Here is a 19,530-nt window from a genome sequence, read left to right as displayed (position 1 = left end):
TTACATTATTTGAAATATAATTTAAGGGTATTGTAGATGGAGCCAAAGATATATTGAGATGTGGAATTTTTAAATAATAAAAAAACTTTTTGACTTTTAGACATCTTTCAATTCAAATCTCATTCTTATCTGCTGAAATCTCACAGTGAACCATCCAAAAGAAAAAGACAATATTGAGAAAGTAAAATGGTTGAAGCAGACAGAATTAAACAGGAGATAATCAAATTCAAATGGTAGTGGTTACATGGTGACGGTGTCATTGTATACATCATTAGTATAATAATTATATCTATCATGACAAAGACAAGAAAATTTTATTTTGTTAATGTAACATAAAAATGATTTTTTTGAAAAACAAATTCCCTTTATATTGTCTACATAATGAAACAACCTTAAATATTTGTGAGTTTATAAGATATTAAATATGCTTAATCTTGTAATTTTGTATAAAGTATTGCAAGATTAATAAGGAAATTTATAAACCAAAAGGATATAGGATTATCATTTATAGAATTTAATTGAAATCTTTGATAATGGACTAATGAAACTTATCCTATATCTCACCAATTTTCCTTTTGTAAGATCTTCATCCAATCTTTCTTTTCTAAGATATTAATATTTGGGTTATTCTTACTTCAAAATTGATCCATTCAAAATATAGTTTTTGAAGGGAAGTCCTCAATTCATCATCACAAAGGATCATATTTCTTGTACCAAAAATTTTCTTACGTCACTTTTCATATACGTTGTTGGAAAATTGAACCCAAAATTATACGTTGTTGTTGACTAAGCATGGTAAGGTGGAGAAATTGGTGAATCTTAGTCATTGATTTGAGGTAAACATGAGGAGATAAGTGGGCTTTTGTTTTGTTTATGTCCAATCCACAAGTTGACCCTTTTATGGCTGCAAAAAGGAAGCCCAATTCAGACTCCACATTCGAAACGACAACGACTTCAACATGTAAAAAGGAGATGTTTGACCCTCGAAAAGTTTGAGGTTGAGACGTGTTTGGTTTGTGTAACTCTTTGTATTTGCAACCACAAAAGGTCAATTCACTTTTACGAGCACGAATGAAGACATGAGTGGAGTAAGTAAATTTTTTGTTTTATAGGTCTCAAAACAAATTCAAAAAAATAATTAGCACTCATATATTTATGTTAAATTAATTATAAAATTATGTTTGATAATCAAATTTAATTAAATAATTACTAGTGACTATAATTTTTACAATAAATTATTTTATTAGGAAAAATACTTTATTCTTAAGTTTATTTTAAGTCTTTTAAAATTAGATATATTTTGATATAGATAGTTTTATTAATAAATAAAAAGGAAGTTTTCTTTAGACTTCCCAAATTAGGAGGTATTGTTGGATAGAATGAAAGGAGTTTAGGATGAATGTGTGTGTTAAGAGCATAATCTTTGGTTTGAATATTGTGGAGAAAAGAAAATGGGTTTTGCTAATGTTGCATTTACTTGAAAGAGAAAAGTTGATTACGCTTCTACAAAAGAAGCGCTTTTACTTTGCTACTATTCATTCATTATTGCTTACACACTTTTCACCGACCAACATTTTCTTTTCTTTTCCCCAAATTAATTCATTCATTGTGTTTCGATTAGATGTCAAATGAAATTAGTTTCCATATTTGGCATGAAAGTACTTTTAAGTGACAAAAATAAATTATCAAATTAATTTACAAATAAACTAAAAAAAAATCTTAAGTGGTTTTTAATTTTTAATTTTATAATTTGTATTAAAATTAATTTTAACTTATGAATAAAGTTATTTATTTCGGTGAATCTAACTAAAATGTCAAAACACATAATATAAATTTATTATAAAATTTATCTATTTTTTCTTTTTTTTCCATTAAGTTTATTAGGTATTCTTGATTACAAGAAAGAGGTTATTTACTTTTTGAAGTATTTTTTAAAATAATAAATTTTTCATACACAATTGTTTAATTGAAAATCAACTTCAAACATTTTAACTCTCATATCAATTATTAAATTAATACTTAGAATGCATCTTTTTTTACTTAAAAACATAAGGGTTAAATATGTTTTTAGTCCCTAAACTATCAAGCGAATTTGTTTTTAGTCCTTTTTCAAAGTAAGGTACATTTCAGTCCTCCTTCTTAAGGAAAACTTAATTTTTGGTCTTCCAAAACTAACACCGTTAAAAACCAGCTGATGTGGCTAACGGTGGTGTGCCACGTCATTTTTTTTTTACACCAGTTAATCTTTTTCAACTCCTCTCCCTCCCTCTCCCTCCGACTCTACCACAACCACCTCCGACGCCACCTTCGGCGCCACCATCAACCGCGAAACCCCCATGCGCAACCACCCTCCACCACGCTCACCTTCATGAACACCGTAAAACCTCCATCTCCACTGCCTAGAAATTTCCCCAAATCGCGTATCAGTTCATCTCCTTCCACCACCACAGAGACCCAAATCAGAAAACTAAAATCACCCAAACCTTCATCGTGATCTCTTCCATCATTAACCCAATTCGCACAAGAATCGCAAACCTGCAAACAGAAACTGGATCGAACCATCATACTCATCGCGCATCATCAACACAGAAACGAAACCACTGAAATCGCCAATCAACCCTTCTCTCTATCGCGAAACCCATGGAACAACAATCGTGAATCGCATTAGCCATCGCATACCACTGTTTCTTCTCCTCCTTCGTCAATTGCACCAACCTGCATAAAAAATCAGAACCAGAAAACCTAACCACAAACTTCGCATAGCCATGGAAAACCCAGAAACCACCCATCGCAAAGCCTTCCTCGCATAATCCTGAAATCCACCGGCGACGCCATAGGCCAAGTCGAAGGACAATCGTGGCCGCCGACTCAGTTGGGAGAGTGAAGGTCACACGTCTTTAATGTCACCGACGGCGTCTTCGGCTAGCGGTGGTTGGGGTGCCAAGGCGTTAGGGTTCGCGATTGGGAGAAGTCAGTCTGCCGTGAAGGGTGTGGGTTCTTCCGTTGGAGGCACCGGCGGTGGCTGGCCTTGTCGGTGGCCGGGAGAACGCATCTCGTTGAGTGAGGGTGTTTCTCTCTCGCACACAAGAAGAAGACATAAAAGGAGGGCTTTCGCGGTCGCTAGCGATGAGTTTGTCGACGAGTGGCGTTGCCGGAGACGTCTTTGGCTGACCAGAGGGAGGTGCTGGCTCGATGGGTGCTGGCTCGGTGAGTGCTGCTGGTCTCACAGAGAAAGAAGAGGGTGTTTTGCCCAGGGAAAAAGAAAGACAACTAATGTCAAGGAGAAGCTGACGTTTGCATTGAAAAAATCCAACGTGGTAAACGATAGAAAGAAAAGATGTCAACAAGTGGCAGACGTTAGGCACGTCAGCTTTTTTTTTAATGTCATTGGTTTTGGAGGACCAAAATTAAGCTTTCCTTAAGGAGTGAGACTAAAATGTACCTTACTTTGAAAGAGGGACTAAAAACAAATTTGTTTGATAGTTTAGGGACTAAAAACATATTTAACCCAAAACATAATAATTTAAATGCTACAATCTAATTGGGACTTAACCACATATGTCACAAGAGCATTTGGTAGTCATTACAAGAACAAGTGTTAGTACAAATCCTGAAAGCAATAAGTAAATTCATTATAAATAATAACTTACCGCATAATTATTTTGTTGTGTTGATCTTCCTTGAATACCTAAACTAGATTTGGATGTGATGGAGCAATACCAGTACAAACATTCATCCTCACATGCAACAGGATGTGAATCCTTTGCTACTTGGACATTGTCATGGTCCACACCATGCAACTTTACCAACATTCTTGTACTTGCATCTAAAATTATGTACCAAGTGTAGACACATCTTCTAATGCAATGCTCATCTTGTTCCACAAATACAAACATTTTGTATGTTACCTCATAACTAATGTTGCACAAGAGCAACAAACCAGAATTTTTAGCCTTAATTCACTCATATGGGATCCCATATTTATTTAACTTCCTCTTGGGGTACATTAACTTTAACTCTCACAATCCTACTAGTGGAGATCATAGGTCTTTCTCACTTATCAAGTCGAGAGACATCACCCTTTATCTTAACCATACTCATCCAAATTAAAATTAAATACAATCCAAAATATGTTTTCAGAAGGTACCTTCTCAATTACATCTAAAATATTTATTTTAAGACGTAGACAAAATCAGTTATAAAATAAAGTTTGCACCTATTTATATAAGACTTTAAGTCTAATTCAACTCAATCTTATAAAATCAGTTCATAAAATGAAATTTATATTTATTTATATAATTTAGATTGATCTTATCTTTTAATAATTTGTACAAAATTAAAAATATTTTGGATTCAGAATCTGTAATAATTTTTGTATAATCTAAAAGTGTTAGAGATGAAAGAATCTAAAGGGATGATATAGTGACGAAACTAATAGGAGAGTGAGGCATAACAAGTTAACCTTGGCAAATAAGGAAACGAGAGATGCAATGTTAGCTACTTGTTAGCGCAGCGGGTGTATTATGCAGATAAATATGTATTTGCAGAGCAACTAGCACTAAGAGAGAATGACAGGATATATGATAGAAACGAAATTCTCATTATTATCTGAATAGAATGGAATATCAATATTTGTAGTAGTATAGATGACCTAACTGTCATAATGACAGTTAGAGTAGTTTGAGTTTACAACAAGACTCCCCTTTAAACCAAACTACTAGAAGATTTTACATTCAACAAATTTCTCAGTTTCTCAAATCTACTTTGTCTAAGAGCCTTTGTGAAGATGTTAGCAATTTGTACCTCAGTTGAACAATGCAGTAATTTGATTCTTCCTTTATTAACCAAATCCCTCAAGAAATGAAACTTTGTCTCGATGTGTTTGCTTCTCCCGTGAAACACCAGGTTCTTAAACAAGCTTATGGCAAACTTGTTATCTACCATCAGTTGTATAGGTCTTCTACATCCAAGCTTCAAATCTCCAAGAAGTGTCCAGCCAAACACACTGATAGGCTGTTTCTGCAGAAGCTATGTATTCTACTTCACATGATGACAGTGCTACTACACTTTGCTTTTTGGACCACTAGGAGATAGGTGCTCCTTCATACTGAATGAAGTAGCCAAAAGTGCTTCTTCTATCAACTTTATCTCCACTCCAATCCGAGTCACTCCAAACCTCCAAGGTACCCTCCATGCTTCTTGATACTTTTGGAAATAGAAGACCAAAATCAATTGTCCCCTTCAAGTATCTCAAAATGTGTTTAGAAGCTGTCATGTGTGACGTCCTAGGTTCATTCATGAACCTACTCAACAAACCAACACCACAGCTTATATCAGGCCTGCTGTTGCAGATGTACCTCAAAGATCCTACAATTTGTTTGTACAATGAGGCATCCACACGTTCTTCATCAAGTTGTTCCGCTAGCTTCAAGTTTGCAATGATAGGAGTTGGTACATTGTTGCAGTCTTTCATATTAAAACGCTTCAAAACTTCATTGTTGTACCTTCCTTGATGCAAAACAACTTTACTCACTGTTTTAATAAATTCCAACCCGAGAAAGTAGTTCAGTTTGCCTAGGTCGGTCCTATCATATTCCTCCTTCATTCTCTTCTTGAACCCTTCAATTTCTTCTTTTGAATCTCCAGTCATAAAGAGATCATCCACGTATAGGCAAATCAACAACTTATTATGTAGCCCATCAATCCTCACGTATACACCAAATTCAACAGAACACTTCTGAAATCCCAGCTTGAGTAGTAACACATTAATATGGTTGTTCCAAGCCCGTGGTGCTTGCTTAAGCCCGTACAACGCTTTGTTCAGCCTATACACCTTTTTCTCTTCACTTCTCTTCTCGAATCCAGGTGGTTGTCTTACATAGACCTCTTCCTCTAAAGGGCCATTTAGGAATGCTGATTTCACATCCAGCTGTTGAGCTTTCCAGTTATTGAAGCTAGCTACTGCTATCACAAGTCTCACTTTCTCAAGCCTTGCAACTGGTGCAAAGACATTAGTATAGTCAATTCTCAGTTTCTACAAAAAACCCCTTCGCAACAAGTCTAGCCTTTAGCTTTGCTATTTCACCATCCAGCTTGTACTTGGTCTTGAAGACCCATTTTACCTCAACTGCTTGCTTGTGCTGAGGTAGCTCTACCATTTCCCAGGTTCTGTTCTTTTCGATGGCCTTTAGCTCTTCAATCATGGCTTCTTTTCACTCCTTCACATCAATAGCTTGTATCCAAGTAATAGGTTCTACATCTTCCAGAAACGCAAGATGAGCCAAATCTCCCGAGTCTGCTATATCACTGTCTACAAGCACCTCGTGTCTTGACAGTCTTGTAGAGGGAAACCTTACTCTTTGAGATCTTCTTTTATTGCCTTCACTATCAACAGCAACATGTTTCATAGTAGTGTTATTATCTTCTAAAACACCATAAATGGATATTGGTTCAACATCTTCCTTCTCCCAATCGAATTTAGCCCCTTCGTCCACTATCACATCTCTACTAACAATCACTTGTTTCTTCTCTGGATTGTATAGTCTATATGCTCCTATCGAGTGATACCCCATGAGGATGAAGGTCTCACTTCTATCATCTAACTTCTTTCTCCTCTCATCAAGAATGTGCTTGTAGCATACGGACCCAAAAATTCGCAAGTCGTTAGCAGCTAGCTTGATTTCTGACCAAGCTTCTTCAGGGGTGCAGTCTGGCAAGGATCTGGTTGGGCTTCTATTTAGCAAATAGGCTACTGTGGAAACAGCTTCTCCCCATAAGTAGTGTGGCAACTTCTTGGCTTTGATCATGCACTTGGTCATGTCAAGCAACACCCTGTTCCTCCTTTTAGTGAGACCATTGTGTTGGGGTGTATACGGTGTTACCACCTTATGCACAATTCCTTTATCAGCACAAAACTTGTTCATCTCGTGTGAGTTGAACTCTCCTCCACCGTCTGTCCTGAAGGTCTTAACCTACAAACTAGATTGCCTCTCCACCATAGCACAGAATTTCACAAAGCATGAGTATACATTCTTCTTTTCTTTAATCAAATAGATCCAAATCTTTCTAGTCCACTCATCCACGAAAAGCAAGAAATATTTGTTACCTCCAATTGACTCCACATCAAAAGGTCTGCACACATCTGAATAGACAACAACAAGAGATTGTTTTTCTCTCTTGTATGAGGTTTTCTTAAACTTGGTCCTGGTTTGCTTTCCAACAACACAACCTTCACACACTTTGTCGGGAATCTGTATCATTGGAACTCCTTTCACAAGATCTTTGCTTCTCAACAAACTCAGACTTCTAAAATTTAGATGGCCGAAACGATAGTGCCATAGCCATGCTTCCTCTTTGGTATCAACAACAGCTAAACATTGAACAACAATAGTATAGAGGTTTACCTTAAACGTCCCTTCTTGGAAAGTGGAGCTTTGAGAATAAGTCATTGTCTTTCATCAAACACTTCTATGTGTTTCTAATGCATCGTCATTGTATAACCCTTCTCCAAAAGTTGTCCCAAGCTCAGTAGATTACTTTTCATAGTTGGAACGTACAAGACGTTGTTCATGTAGGCAGGTCGACCATCCTTACGTTTGATCATGATTCTTCCAGCCCCTTCAGCCATGATCACACTATTATCAGCAAACCTTACACTGCTTCTGATGCTCGGATTCAAATCTATCAACAATTCTTTCTTCCCCATCATATGGTTGGAGCATCATGTGTCTAAATACCAGCAAGATTCATCTTCTGCATGGCTTGTTTCATTTGCCAACGACACGTGTTCAACCTTCTGACACCTGTCCCAAGCAAGATTATCATTCTTGCACCTGTTAAGTTCATGATTCTTACTCTCACACCTGTTCTGCCACTCATCTTCATTATCATCAATTGTACTCATCAATAATACATTATCTGAATCAGAGTCACCTGTATCTTGGGCAAGATTGGCTTCATCACCTTTGCTTTTCTTTGCAGCCTTGTTATGCCAGGATTCAGACGAATAATGCCCGAACTTGCTGCAGGTATAGCACTGGATATTTCTCTTATCAACATTCTTTCTTTCTCTTCCTCTCATTTTCTTTCCGCCTCTCTTGCTTCCATCTTTGTGTTTGTTGTATTCCTCTTCGACGGTCTAATCAGAGACATTCTCATTTCTGCCTCCGTTTCGACCTCCCCATGATCAACCTCTACTTCTTCCAGCCCCTCGTCCTCTGGGTTTGTAACTACTTCTGGCCTGTAGGGCTTGATTCGAACCCTGACCCATTTCTTTCTCTGCATTTCTTCTTTCAATTAATCGTTGTTCATGTGCCTCTAACAAATTCTGCAATTCTTCCACCTTCATATCCTCAAGATCTTAATACTCTTCTATTGCAACTACGATATGATCTTTACACGACCTCATTGCATTTACAATGACCTGAATCCTTCCAATGTACTCTACTACAGTTTCTTGCTCCCCCATGCATAGAAGTTCGTATTGCCTTTGCAAAGACTGCAAAAAAACCTTCTTCACCTTGCCAAAATTACCATAACCTTCCTGCAAGATGTCCCAAACTTCCTTCGTCGTAACAGCTTTCGATACTTTTTGGAAGATAGTAGCCGACACATACTGGTGCAACAGCATTCGTGCCTTGCAATCCAACTTCTTGTTTTTCTTGTGTTGCCTCTTTGCTTCTTCTGAATCTCCTTTCAGCGGTTCTTTAAAGTCTTTCTTGTCTATCTCATCCACTTCTTGGAAGCCAAGAATCACGTCCATTTTTACACACCAATCATCAAACCCCTTTCCGTCAAACACCGGTAAGTTGTTATGGATCACCCCAGCCATCTCTCCTCAGACTCCTTTCTTCTTGATCGCCTTGAGTTTTCACCACCTTCAACCAGGTTTCGGAACCTTGCTCTGAATACCACTGTTAGTGCAACGGGTGTATTATGCAGAGAAATATGCATTTGCAGAGCAACTAGCATTAAGAGAGAATGACAACATATATGAGAGAAATGAAATTCTCATTATTATCTGAATAGAATGGAATATCAGTATTTGTAGTAGTATAGATGACCTAACTGTCATAATGACAGTTAGAGTAGTTTGAGTTTACAACAAGACTACTAACAGAGAGAGTAACGAATGCAACACATAATGCAATGGCGACGGGAGAATAGTAGGTTGAATAATGAAAAGAAACATATATTAACACATGGGTATTTTTGTCCTGTAAAAGATTTCCTTGAAAGTGTAAGGAGAAATTATAGAGTGAAAAAAGTAGTTGAGATCACACTACTACCATATATTTTGGGAAATATCTTTTAGGACTCCCTTACGTTCTTCTTACACCTCCACAGGCGCAAAAATAGTTAAATTCTCCATTAGTCAAAAACATCTTCAACTGCATAATTTGAAAATTGATCTTGTACATTCCAAAATAAACAAATTGTTCCATGTAACATCCCAAAATATATAGTATAAACTATATTAAAGAGAAGTCACATACATGATAAAGTAATACAGTTATCCAGCAAAATACATAAAGTAGTATACCTTACAGTTATCCCAAAATAACCATAAAATTTAAAACTTTATATACAAGCAACTAAACCAAAACTATATACAATACCTAAATTCAGTTAAATCACTATTATATCACAAACTTCATCACACATACATGTCAAACTACTAATTGTTAACGGTTGAAAATATTGTTATTTGTGATGTAATTTTGATACTAAATACACCCTTTTTCACTTAGAAACTTGGTTGGACTCATTCATTTTCATTTAATTGTGTGAATAAGAGAGTTGAGGTTGAATTTGATGATTTTATGACTAATTTCCCTTGTTTTGATAGGTAATGAGAGAATGTGGAAAGTAGAGATGAAGTGCTAAGGAATTAGAGCTCAAAAAGGCCTGGAAAAGCACCTAAAGGAGGAACCGCACGAAGCTTGGGCGCCCTATCCGAGGCTTGAGCCTCGAAAAATCGACGTCCACTGCCCAAGCGCCCTCCTAGGCCGCCCGGGCGGCGGCCCCCAAAGCCTGGGCGTCTAATTGAAGGCTCAGGCCCTACATGAGGATCGTCCACCGCCCGGGCGCCCTAAATGGGGCGCCCGAGCGTCGCACGTCGCAGATCCGGCCTAGTTTTTGCTTTGTTTCGACTCTTTTGTACCGGGCCTTGTTTCTACTCTTTTTCCAACTTTATTTAAAGGACCCAGGCACTCTAAGTTTTGTATCTCTGGCTAGAGCAACACAACAACACACTCTTCTACTCTCTAAAGGAGGATCTGGAGGCGGGAGCTTCCTCTTCTACTCTTAGGGTTTCACTATCTCATGTTTTTCCATTATTCATATAGTTTCTCCATGCCTATGGGGAACTAAACTCTATTTGTTGTTGGGGAATGATGTAACCTTGTGAACTCTCATGTATTTGAATTGATTCTTAATTTATATGCTTTTTCATTAATTATTAGGGAATTCATCTGTTTCAATGTTTGCTCTATTTAACTCATTTAGTAGCATGATTTATGAATTGCATGAGTGTGGGGAGGTTCCTTACAACTCATCTTCAGACTTAATTTTCTAGGAACGCTAGGAATTGCACGAACTAGGAATTAAGGCAGACTTATTGCGCCGAGGGATCGGGTTCTAAGTAATTTAGTGAGTGACGTTAATATTAATGTAAAAAGAAGAATTCTTATATACATGAGAGTAAACTTGGTGAAATCAAACCCTAACAACATACTCATCTCATTTTATAAACCACCTCTATTCATCTTTGTGTTACTCTACTATTGATCAATTTGCATTCATATTTAATTTTATGTCTTTGCATTTGAAACCAACAATCTCATTTTATTTAAGTCTTAATTAATTCAGTTATCACACAACTGTTTAGTGCCGAGTGTCTTCAGGGATACGATACTTGGTCTTACCATTTTATATTACTTGTGCGATTCGGTACACTTGCCGATCCATCAACAAATTTTTGGTTTCGTTTCTGGAGATCAAAAATATTGTTAACACTAATCAAAAACGGAAATCTAGCTTCCCTTACCTTGAATAATTCTGGACAGCTCTACCAAAACCCCGACAGCTTGCTTGCAATGCAAGAAATTTCTAGGACCACCTACAAATCATCGGTTGGCGATAGAAAACAACTCTTGAAACCTAAATTGAGCTAGAAATTGAAGAAGAAAGCACCCAAACACATGCAAGCAGCAATTGTTGCATGATCAAGGTTAGAAACGTACGGAGAAAAAGGGAAAACGACTTACCGACTCAAATCAAGAAATTGATCGGTCTACATTGTTGTCCTTGACGTCACGATCGTCTAGGCACCTCCTGATCGTCAAACCGACAGCTCAAATGAGAGAAGATATAGAGAGAAGACAGAAAAAACGGTAGGGAATAGTGTTTTAGAGAGATGGAGTGTTCTTAAAGTAATGAAACAATTTAAAAAAATTCTATTTATATTATAATATTATTTTAAAATAAAATAATCGGTCTCATTATTTTAATACACCTATCTACTCTAATACTATATTTTCTAGGTTCTTACATTCAAGATCGTAGAATTCAAAAAAAAATTACAATCTAAAATATATTTTCAAATGGTGTAATTCAAAATATATATTTCGGACAATACATTTTTAAATTACATAATTCAAAAGTATATTTTAATTTGTACAATTTAATATGCATTTTTAAATTAATCAATATAAAAATGCAGTATAAATTGTGTAATTCAAAAATCAAGAATACATTTCTTAATCTTTATATTTTAGAATATTGATAAATTCAATTTGACTATATATTTAAAATTTATTGGTAAAATATTATCTGTTATTAATACAAATTTGTTTATGATTGTAATATGATTGTGTTATTATTAGATAATTTAAATGTATAATTTAAATAACATTAATTATTATGATATTTTACAGATTATATTATTATATTATCATTTAAATGAGAATTTTTCATCAAAAGAACATAACATTTTAAACCTATTTTCTTCTAAGCTTAACACAATAATTGATTACGCAATTAATAATATATATTTTTATCCAAAAACATTTTTAATTACACAATCTAGAACATTTTCCCAATTCCACAATCTGAATTCTAAAGCATAGGTCTTTTAGATTCTTCCAACACCTTGGATGTGCATGAAGAAAGCATACGAGGGGAGGGAGAAATAACCTATATTTTAAAGTTCCAAAACTAAGGTCACTTGAGCAATACCTTCTGTTTGTGTCATTTCAATAAATAAATAAATAAAAAGACTCGAGCGAGGCACTAAATGCGTATATTACATATATCTGGCAACCGGTTAATTTCAAGACGACTGCTTTTCTAATTAAAAAATATCATCAAGTATGCTATTAAAACTATTTTTCTTCAAAAACAAGCTAATCCAAATGCATGATCCACGAAATAAAATACATTATAATCTTCGTAGGAGATACAGATAAGTCATACTAGGTTGATCATCCTATCAGCCCACAAGAATAAACAGTGGTTTAAGCAGACAGTGACTTCTGAGTCATCGCTATTCATTCAACCTCTCTAACTATTGCAAATTTCCTGGTCAAAGACCAACCAATGTAGAAATTGTGTAGAAAAGCTGAAAAATCTGTCCATTTTCAATTAGTTTTATACATTTGCTACTGTAAGGAATACGTTTTCAGTGAACCACAAATACAATATTGAATCAAGTTCGGCCTGTTAGAGTCCTGCAATAGCCTTGATGTCTATATAGTCAGCAAGGTCAGTTCCCAGCAGCCGTGTCACTTCTACACTGTTCAGTTGCAGGAAGCAAAAGCCTAAGCCTACTTCTGTACTTCGTGATACGGTGTAACCGTTCTTCCCTTAATCTATGTGCCGAAAAAGGAAAGTAATAACATTGTTAATATGTTTATTTCATCCTAAATCATATGGTATATCTCAAAAAATAGAATACATGTATTATTGGTTGACCCGTATAACCAGTGTATTTTAATAAAGTCAATTATAACATATGTATTAAAAGTATACATTGGTCTCGAGGTTAACATTATTTAAGAAATCTGGGTTCAACACTATCCAATGCGCAAAATGGTTATTAAATTTCATCTTCCAAAGTTTTCCACTTTGTTTCACCATTTCTACATAGTTCAAATGGGGCAGGCCATTGGAATGGGTGGTAGAGTCTTTGGACTGTGGTTAAACAGCTGATTGGATAAGACCAAAAGATCATTGACAGTGTAGTTGAATGCGTGTCATGTAAAGTGAGTAAATGACTCGTCAGTTTCTAGACTGGCCGAGCTAGTGGTTATGTCAATTTATATAGAGCCATAAGCAATTTCAATCTAAAGAACTGAGAGGACAGGATATATCATTAGTACTGTTTTCACTATTCTGAAGAGTACGCGCTTCACGAATCATAGCTTTCCTCTGGCTAGGATGGACTAAAGCATCACCTACAATTTTAGGAATTGACATTGAAGAAATAGAAGAAAGCCAAGTGAAGTCTATTGGGATGGAGACATTCCATGATAGCTATTAGCAATATAACGAGGCGAAGGATTATGGGTGAAGTGTGTAACTTTACAAACAATGGGAAGATCAGACTCAAAATTTAGAAGCCAAGGAGACAAAGAAGTTGGCACTGGGGAAGAGTTAGTAGGTGACCCAGCTGGAGGGTGAAGATGCTGTTAATGTTACATTCAAAGCCGCGATGGTGTATCTAGTGGTACCTCGGACATATCTGTTGTATCAAAGGCAAGAAAGATGGTGATGGTGGTAGTTGCACTCGCACAGCAAAGAAAAGTAGGCATAAAATAGAGAGAAGACTCAAATGTAACATCAATTGAGATCACATTGCGACAAAAGGAAGGTGAGAGACACTTATTCACTTCCTAAGACCGAGAGAAACCTAAAAGGACACATTTGAGAGACCAAGTAGATAACATGTCAAGGCCACGAGTAAGGACTTGATAATAGCATGAAGACCCAAACACTTGAGGGGATAAGAGGTGGAGTGAGTGACTAGGAAATAAAATAGAACAGAAATTTTGTTATCCTATGCTAAATAAAGCATTGGAAGAGGATCCAATAATCTTATGAGTAATATCACAATTTTACAGCCTTGTGGTCAACTTAGTCTTTCAATGTTCGACCACATGTCATGGATGGATTCACAAATTCAGAAAAAGCGTATTACCACAAATCTACTATATTCAATAGTATGCTACAGTTTATAATGCATCATCAACTAGACATGTAATGTTCTTACCACAACACACATAGATGATGAAAGCATAAACCAAAAGGTGAAAGGAAGGCTACAAGTAAAGCATACCGCAATTTAACCTTTTTGGCCCGTTTAATGTGTCTCTTTAATAAATCTTGTGGTGATAAGTTCTCAACAGATTGTTCATTCTGAAAGCAACAATGAGAAAAACATATGAAGAAAGATTAGCTCAGAAAACATAAAGGAATAATCAGAAAGGAAGGAGAATATCACAGAGGAATTTTGCAAATGTCATTAGTCATCCCCTTTCTCAATCATTAGCCGTGCCTTTATTGCACCATGCATGCAATGTAAGAAAAAGAATAAAGTTTGTTAGACATGCTCCCTACTGCCTAACCAATTCCTACAGCTGTCACATAATCATTCAGTTACATAATCCTCGAGGTAAATGGGTTTCCTTCGAATTCATTGGGGTCTTGTATCATTTTCTACTTCCTCTTGAATATTCTCTAGACTTGGTTGTTCAACCATAATGGGCCTATTAGTAGAAGTGGGCCTAACATATGATATGATTAATGGGGTGGAAATCTTGAACTAAAAGAAAAAAAATGTCAATAGAAACATTATTTTGTATGAAAGTAAGGATTTCAGTTTCACAAGTTTGATTGGTTTAAAATAGGAAGCTAACTAGAAGAAAATCTAACCTCTTCCTGCTCATCTTCGTTTTTTTCATCTTCTTTCTTGTTTGACATATAACCAGCCACCATATATGCAGGCAATGGTTTAGGAAGTGCCTTAATTAGATCTTTTTGTTGCGGCTGCCAATACAATGAAACATGTGATAAATAAATAACACATCGAAATACATAGATGCATAAAATATTCATCCTCCAAAAGTAAGTCATTATAGTAAATTCCTGCACATTGGAACCAATTTTAAAACCACAGGGTTAGCATATAAGTCATCCCCCTGTTAGAATCTTGTGAATATGTTAGAATCTTAAAGTTTTAATAATTGATGATATTAGAATCAATTGATGATATAGGATCAATTAGATTAATTCCATATTTATGTTATTAGACTAAACTATGATAATTGAATAGTCTGTACTTATGTTCTCTCCTCTGTAAATTAATTAGCTTTGTTGTAGTCTAAACACAAGGATATGCATTCTCCGTTTCTCTCTTCTCAATATGGCATCAAGAGTGCAACAAGAAACAGAGCCTAATTTGTGCTTTCCCTATGGCCCATCGCCCATAAGTTAAAACGAAGCCAAAAAATTAACCATGATTTTTTGTTTTCTCCTTGTCTAATTTCATTGTTATTCACCAACAATGTAATTGTTCATAACCACTAGCGTCGTTGTTCACTGCAACAACTTTTCAATGAGCCTTTTCTTGTCAATGAAAACCAACGGGATCATCACCTTGTGTTAGGACACGTGGAGAAGAGAAATTAGTTAAGATAGTTAGAGTCAGTTACTTAAGGTGTTAGTTAGATATATATAGGAAAGGAGAGGAGGACGAGGTCAATTTTGTAGATTGAGCATTAGCTCTTTGTGAACGGAAACCCTCAAAGGAGAGAGTGCTATCCTGCTTTTGTTCTTTTCAGTCTATTCAATAAAAAACCTTTCTTTTCTTTCTCTTTTCAATTCTTGGTTCCGAAGAATGGGGAATTATGGAAACTAGAGTGTGTTCTTTGGATAGATTAGCCAGCGAGCAAGGAAGAGTGATTGCAAAGATGAAGATAGATTTGTCTATTATTAAAGATTAAAGATACCATACGGGACATGTATGAGATTGAGGAACTTCTTCAAGATATTACAAAAGGAAAGAAAGAGATCAAAGAGATGTTACAAGAAATCAAGAGAAGCAAGAAACTCTCTAAAGGAGGAGAGCACTTAGTTAATGATGAAGAGAAGAAGGAAGAAAGATTAATGATGAAGAGAAGAAGGAAGAAAGATTAATGATGAAGAGAAGAAGGAAGAAAGATTAATGATGAAGAGAAGAAGGAAGAAAGGAATCTACACAGTAGTAGATAAGATGAGGAGGGAGAAGAATTGTTGAGGCCTTGGGTTAATAAAACAACGATGTTGCCCATATTTGAAGGCAATGACTCCTCAAGGTTGGTGTTAGGAATCTGGGTAAGAATCCTAACTTTCTACCTCACTCGCACACTTCAGTAAAACTCACAACAAGAAATGGTAATGAATCGGCTATATTCACATCAAAGAATCAAGAATACACTCGAAGTTGAGAGAAAATGAAGAGTCTTATATTTTGATTAAGAAAAAGTGATACACTTTACTACTGTATTTATAGAAGACAGTAGTTCTGAAAGATGAAAAGGCGGGAAGCCCCTAACAAAACCCTAACATAAGTATTCATAATAAAATAATGACATTATACTTCAACACTCTCCCTCAAACTGGAGCATATAGATCATATGCACCAAGCTTGGAACATATAAATTGAATTCTAGGCCCCTTAGAGATTTGGTCATAATGTCTGCGAGTTGTTCATTAGAGTTGATAAACTCAGTAACAAGATCCTTTGACAATAACTTCTCTCTGATAAAATGACAATCAATCTCTATGTGTTTTAATCTTTCATGAAACACTAGATTGGAGGCAATGTGAAGGGCGGCTTGATTGTTACAGTACAACTTCATCTGCTCATTTTCACAAAATTTCAACTCTTGAAGGAGTTGTCTAATCCACACAAGTTCACATGTAGTTAGAGCCATAGATCGATACTCAACTTCAACACTAGATCGAGCAACAACACTTTGTTTCTTACTTTTCCAAGATACAAGGTTCCCTCCAAGTAAAACACAATATCTTGAGGTAGATCTTTTGTCAATTGGACAACCAGCCCAATCTGCATCACAATATCCCTCAACACGAGTGCTTCCCTTGTCCTCATACAACAATCCCTGTCCTGGGTTCCTTTCTACATATCTGAGAATGCGAATCACTGCATTCCAATGATCAACATGTGGATTTTCCATAAATTGACTCAACTCCCACCGGATAAGAAAGATCAGGTCTTGTTATGGTAAGATAGATGAGTTTTCCAACAAGCCTTCTATATCTCTCTGGGTCTGAGAAAAGTTCGCCTTGGTCTTTCATTAACTTTTGATTTGAGTCCATAGGACTATCAATGGGCTTGCAATTTGTCAGGCCTGTTTCCTCCAAAATATCAAGAGCATATTTTCTTTGTGAAATGATGACACCTTCTTTTGATTGTGCCACTTCAATACCAAGGAAATATTTTAGCCGACCCAGATCTTTGGTTTGAAAGTGGTTGACCAAATGATTCTTTAATTGAGCAATTCCAGTGACGTCATTTCCTGACATGACAATATCGTCAACATAGACCATAAGATAAACACATTTATCAGGAGAAGAGTGACTATAAATTACTGAATGATCCGCCTCACATCATTTCAATCCAAAATTCTGCACAACCAAATTAAATTTACCAAACCAAGCTCGAGGTGATTGCTTCAAACCATAGAGGGAACGATGTAATTTACAAACTAACCCAGACTCCCCCTGAGCAACAAACCCAGGAGGTTGCTCCATGTATATCTCTTCTTCTAAATCACCATGAAGAAAGGCATTTCTAATGTCCAACTGGTAAAGGGGCCAATGACGAATGGCAGCCATAGCAAGCAAAATACGAACAATACTGGTTTTAGCCACAGGAGAAAAGGTATTACAATAGTCGAGACCATAGACTTGAGTATATCCCTTAGCTACCAGACGAGCTTTGAGACGATTGATTGCACCAGTAGGACCAACCTTAATAGCATAGACCCATCTACAACCAACAGGCTTTTTACCAAGAGGAAGAGGAACAAGGTCCCAAATGGCATTGTGTTCAAGTGCCTGCATTTCATCAATCATGGCTTGTAGCCATCCAGGATGACCAAGTGCCTCATGAACATTATTAGGAACCTTAATGGAAGATAAGGAAGAAACAAAGGAGAAATATGGAGGAGACAAACGATGATAACTCAAAAAATTATAAACAGGATAAGGATTACGAGTAGAGCGAATACCTTTCCGAAGGGCAATAGGCCAATTATTATCTGAGTCAAGAGAGGGTGAAGAGGATGAAGGATCCATGGTTTGGGAATCTGATGAAGGAGGATCTGAGTCTCGAGAATCTTTAGTGTTTGGAGTTTGAGATTGTGTCCGACGCTGATATGTGAGAAGAGGTGGAGGAACAATGTCATTTGCATTTTGAGTTTGAGGTAAAGAAGCAGGAGTAACCAAGGGATCACATGATGGTAGAGGAAACATTTGTTGAACAAATGAGCGGTCCTCCATGGAGGACAAGAAAAAAGGTGTATCTTCAAAGAATGTGACATCAGCAGACATATAATACCTCTTGGTTGAGGGAGAATAACATTTATACCCTTTCTGAAGGCGAGAGTATCCCAAAAAGCTTTTGCAGAGAGTTTATCAAGACCTGGAGAAACATTATGAACAAAACAAGTACATCCAAATATACGAGGAGAGACATGGTAAAGAGGGTCATTTGGAAAAATGATAAAGTGAGGGACTTTATTCTCAAGAGAGGAAGAAGGCATCCTATTGATCAGAAAACATGCAGTAAGAACTGCATCACCCCAATGATGAACAGGAACATTAGTATTCAACATCAGGGAGCGTGCAGTTTCAATGAGATGTCTATTCTTTCTCTCTGCAATGCCATTTTGTTGTGGAGTGTGGGGACATGTTGACTGGTGTAAAATTCCTTGGGAAGATAAGAATGAAGAAAATGCTGCAGAAAAGTATTCCTTAGCATTATCACTTCTTAGGATTTTAATTGTCTTCCCAAATTGGTTCTTAATTTCATTAAAAAAAGACAAATATTGCCAAAAATTCAGATCTCTCTTTCATTAAATAAACCCAAGTACATCGAGAAAATTCATCAATGAAGTTACAAAATAATTAAAACCAAAAGAAGTAACACGACTTGGTCCCCAAATATCAGAGTGAATAGTTGAAAAGGAAAAATTACATCGCGTCTCAGACTTTTTAGGATAGGAAGATCTAACATGTTTTCCTAACTGGCAAGACTCACAATCTAAGACTTGAATGTGTTTGAGACTTGGAACCATCATCTTCAACTTGGATAAGCTTGGGTGACCCAACCGATCATGCAAAAGTTTTGGGGATGAAGTTGCAAAACAGGAAACTGAGTTAGGTTTTAAGAAATAAAGTCCTCGTGACTCATGTCCTTCTCCAATCAGACGACCCTTACCATGTTCCTGTATAAATAAGGAATTA

General features: G+C 36.3%; 1 protein-coding gene across 1 annotated transcript in view; it reads right to left on the bottom strand.

Moving 5' to 3' along the window:
* Positions 1 to 12,418: 12,418 nt before the first annotated feature.
* LOC108334454 (uncharacterized) overlaps positions 12,419 to 19,530 on the bottom strand; it is a 29,332-nt gene continuing 22,220 nt past the window's right edge. The window contains exons 5-7 of the mRNA XM_017570310.2: positions 14,932 to 15,045; positions 14,336 to 14,415; positions 12,419 to 12,869 (exon numbers count right to left, since the gene is read on the bottom strand). Coding sequence (XP_017425799.1) covers positions 12,764 to 12,869; positions 14,336 to 14,415; positions 14,932 to 15,045 — 300 coding nt within the window. The 3' untranslated portion in view covers positions 12,419 to 12,763. The remainder of the gene's footprint in view (positions 12,870 to 14,335; positions 14,416 to 14,931; positions 15,046 to 19,530) is intronic.

This window comes from Vigna angularis, chromosome 11 (genome assembly GCF_016808095.1).
Source record: "Vigna angularis cultivar LongXiaoDou No.4 chromosome 11, ASM1680809v1, whole genome shotgun sequence".
NCBI lineage: Eukaryota > Viridiplantae > Streptophyta > Magnoliopsida > Fabales > Fabaceae > Vigna > Vigna angularis.
Note: the sequence above shows the minus strand (reverse complement) of the source record. Positions and strands in the feature narration are given on the sequence as shown.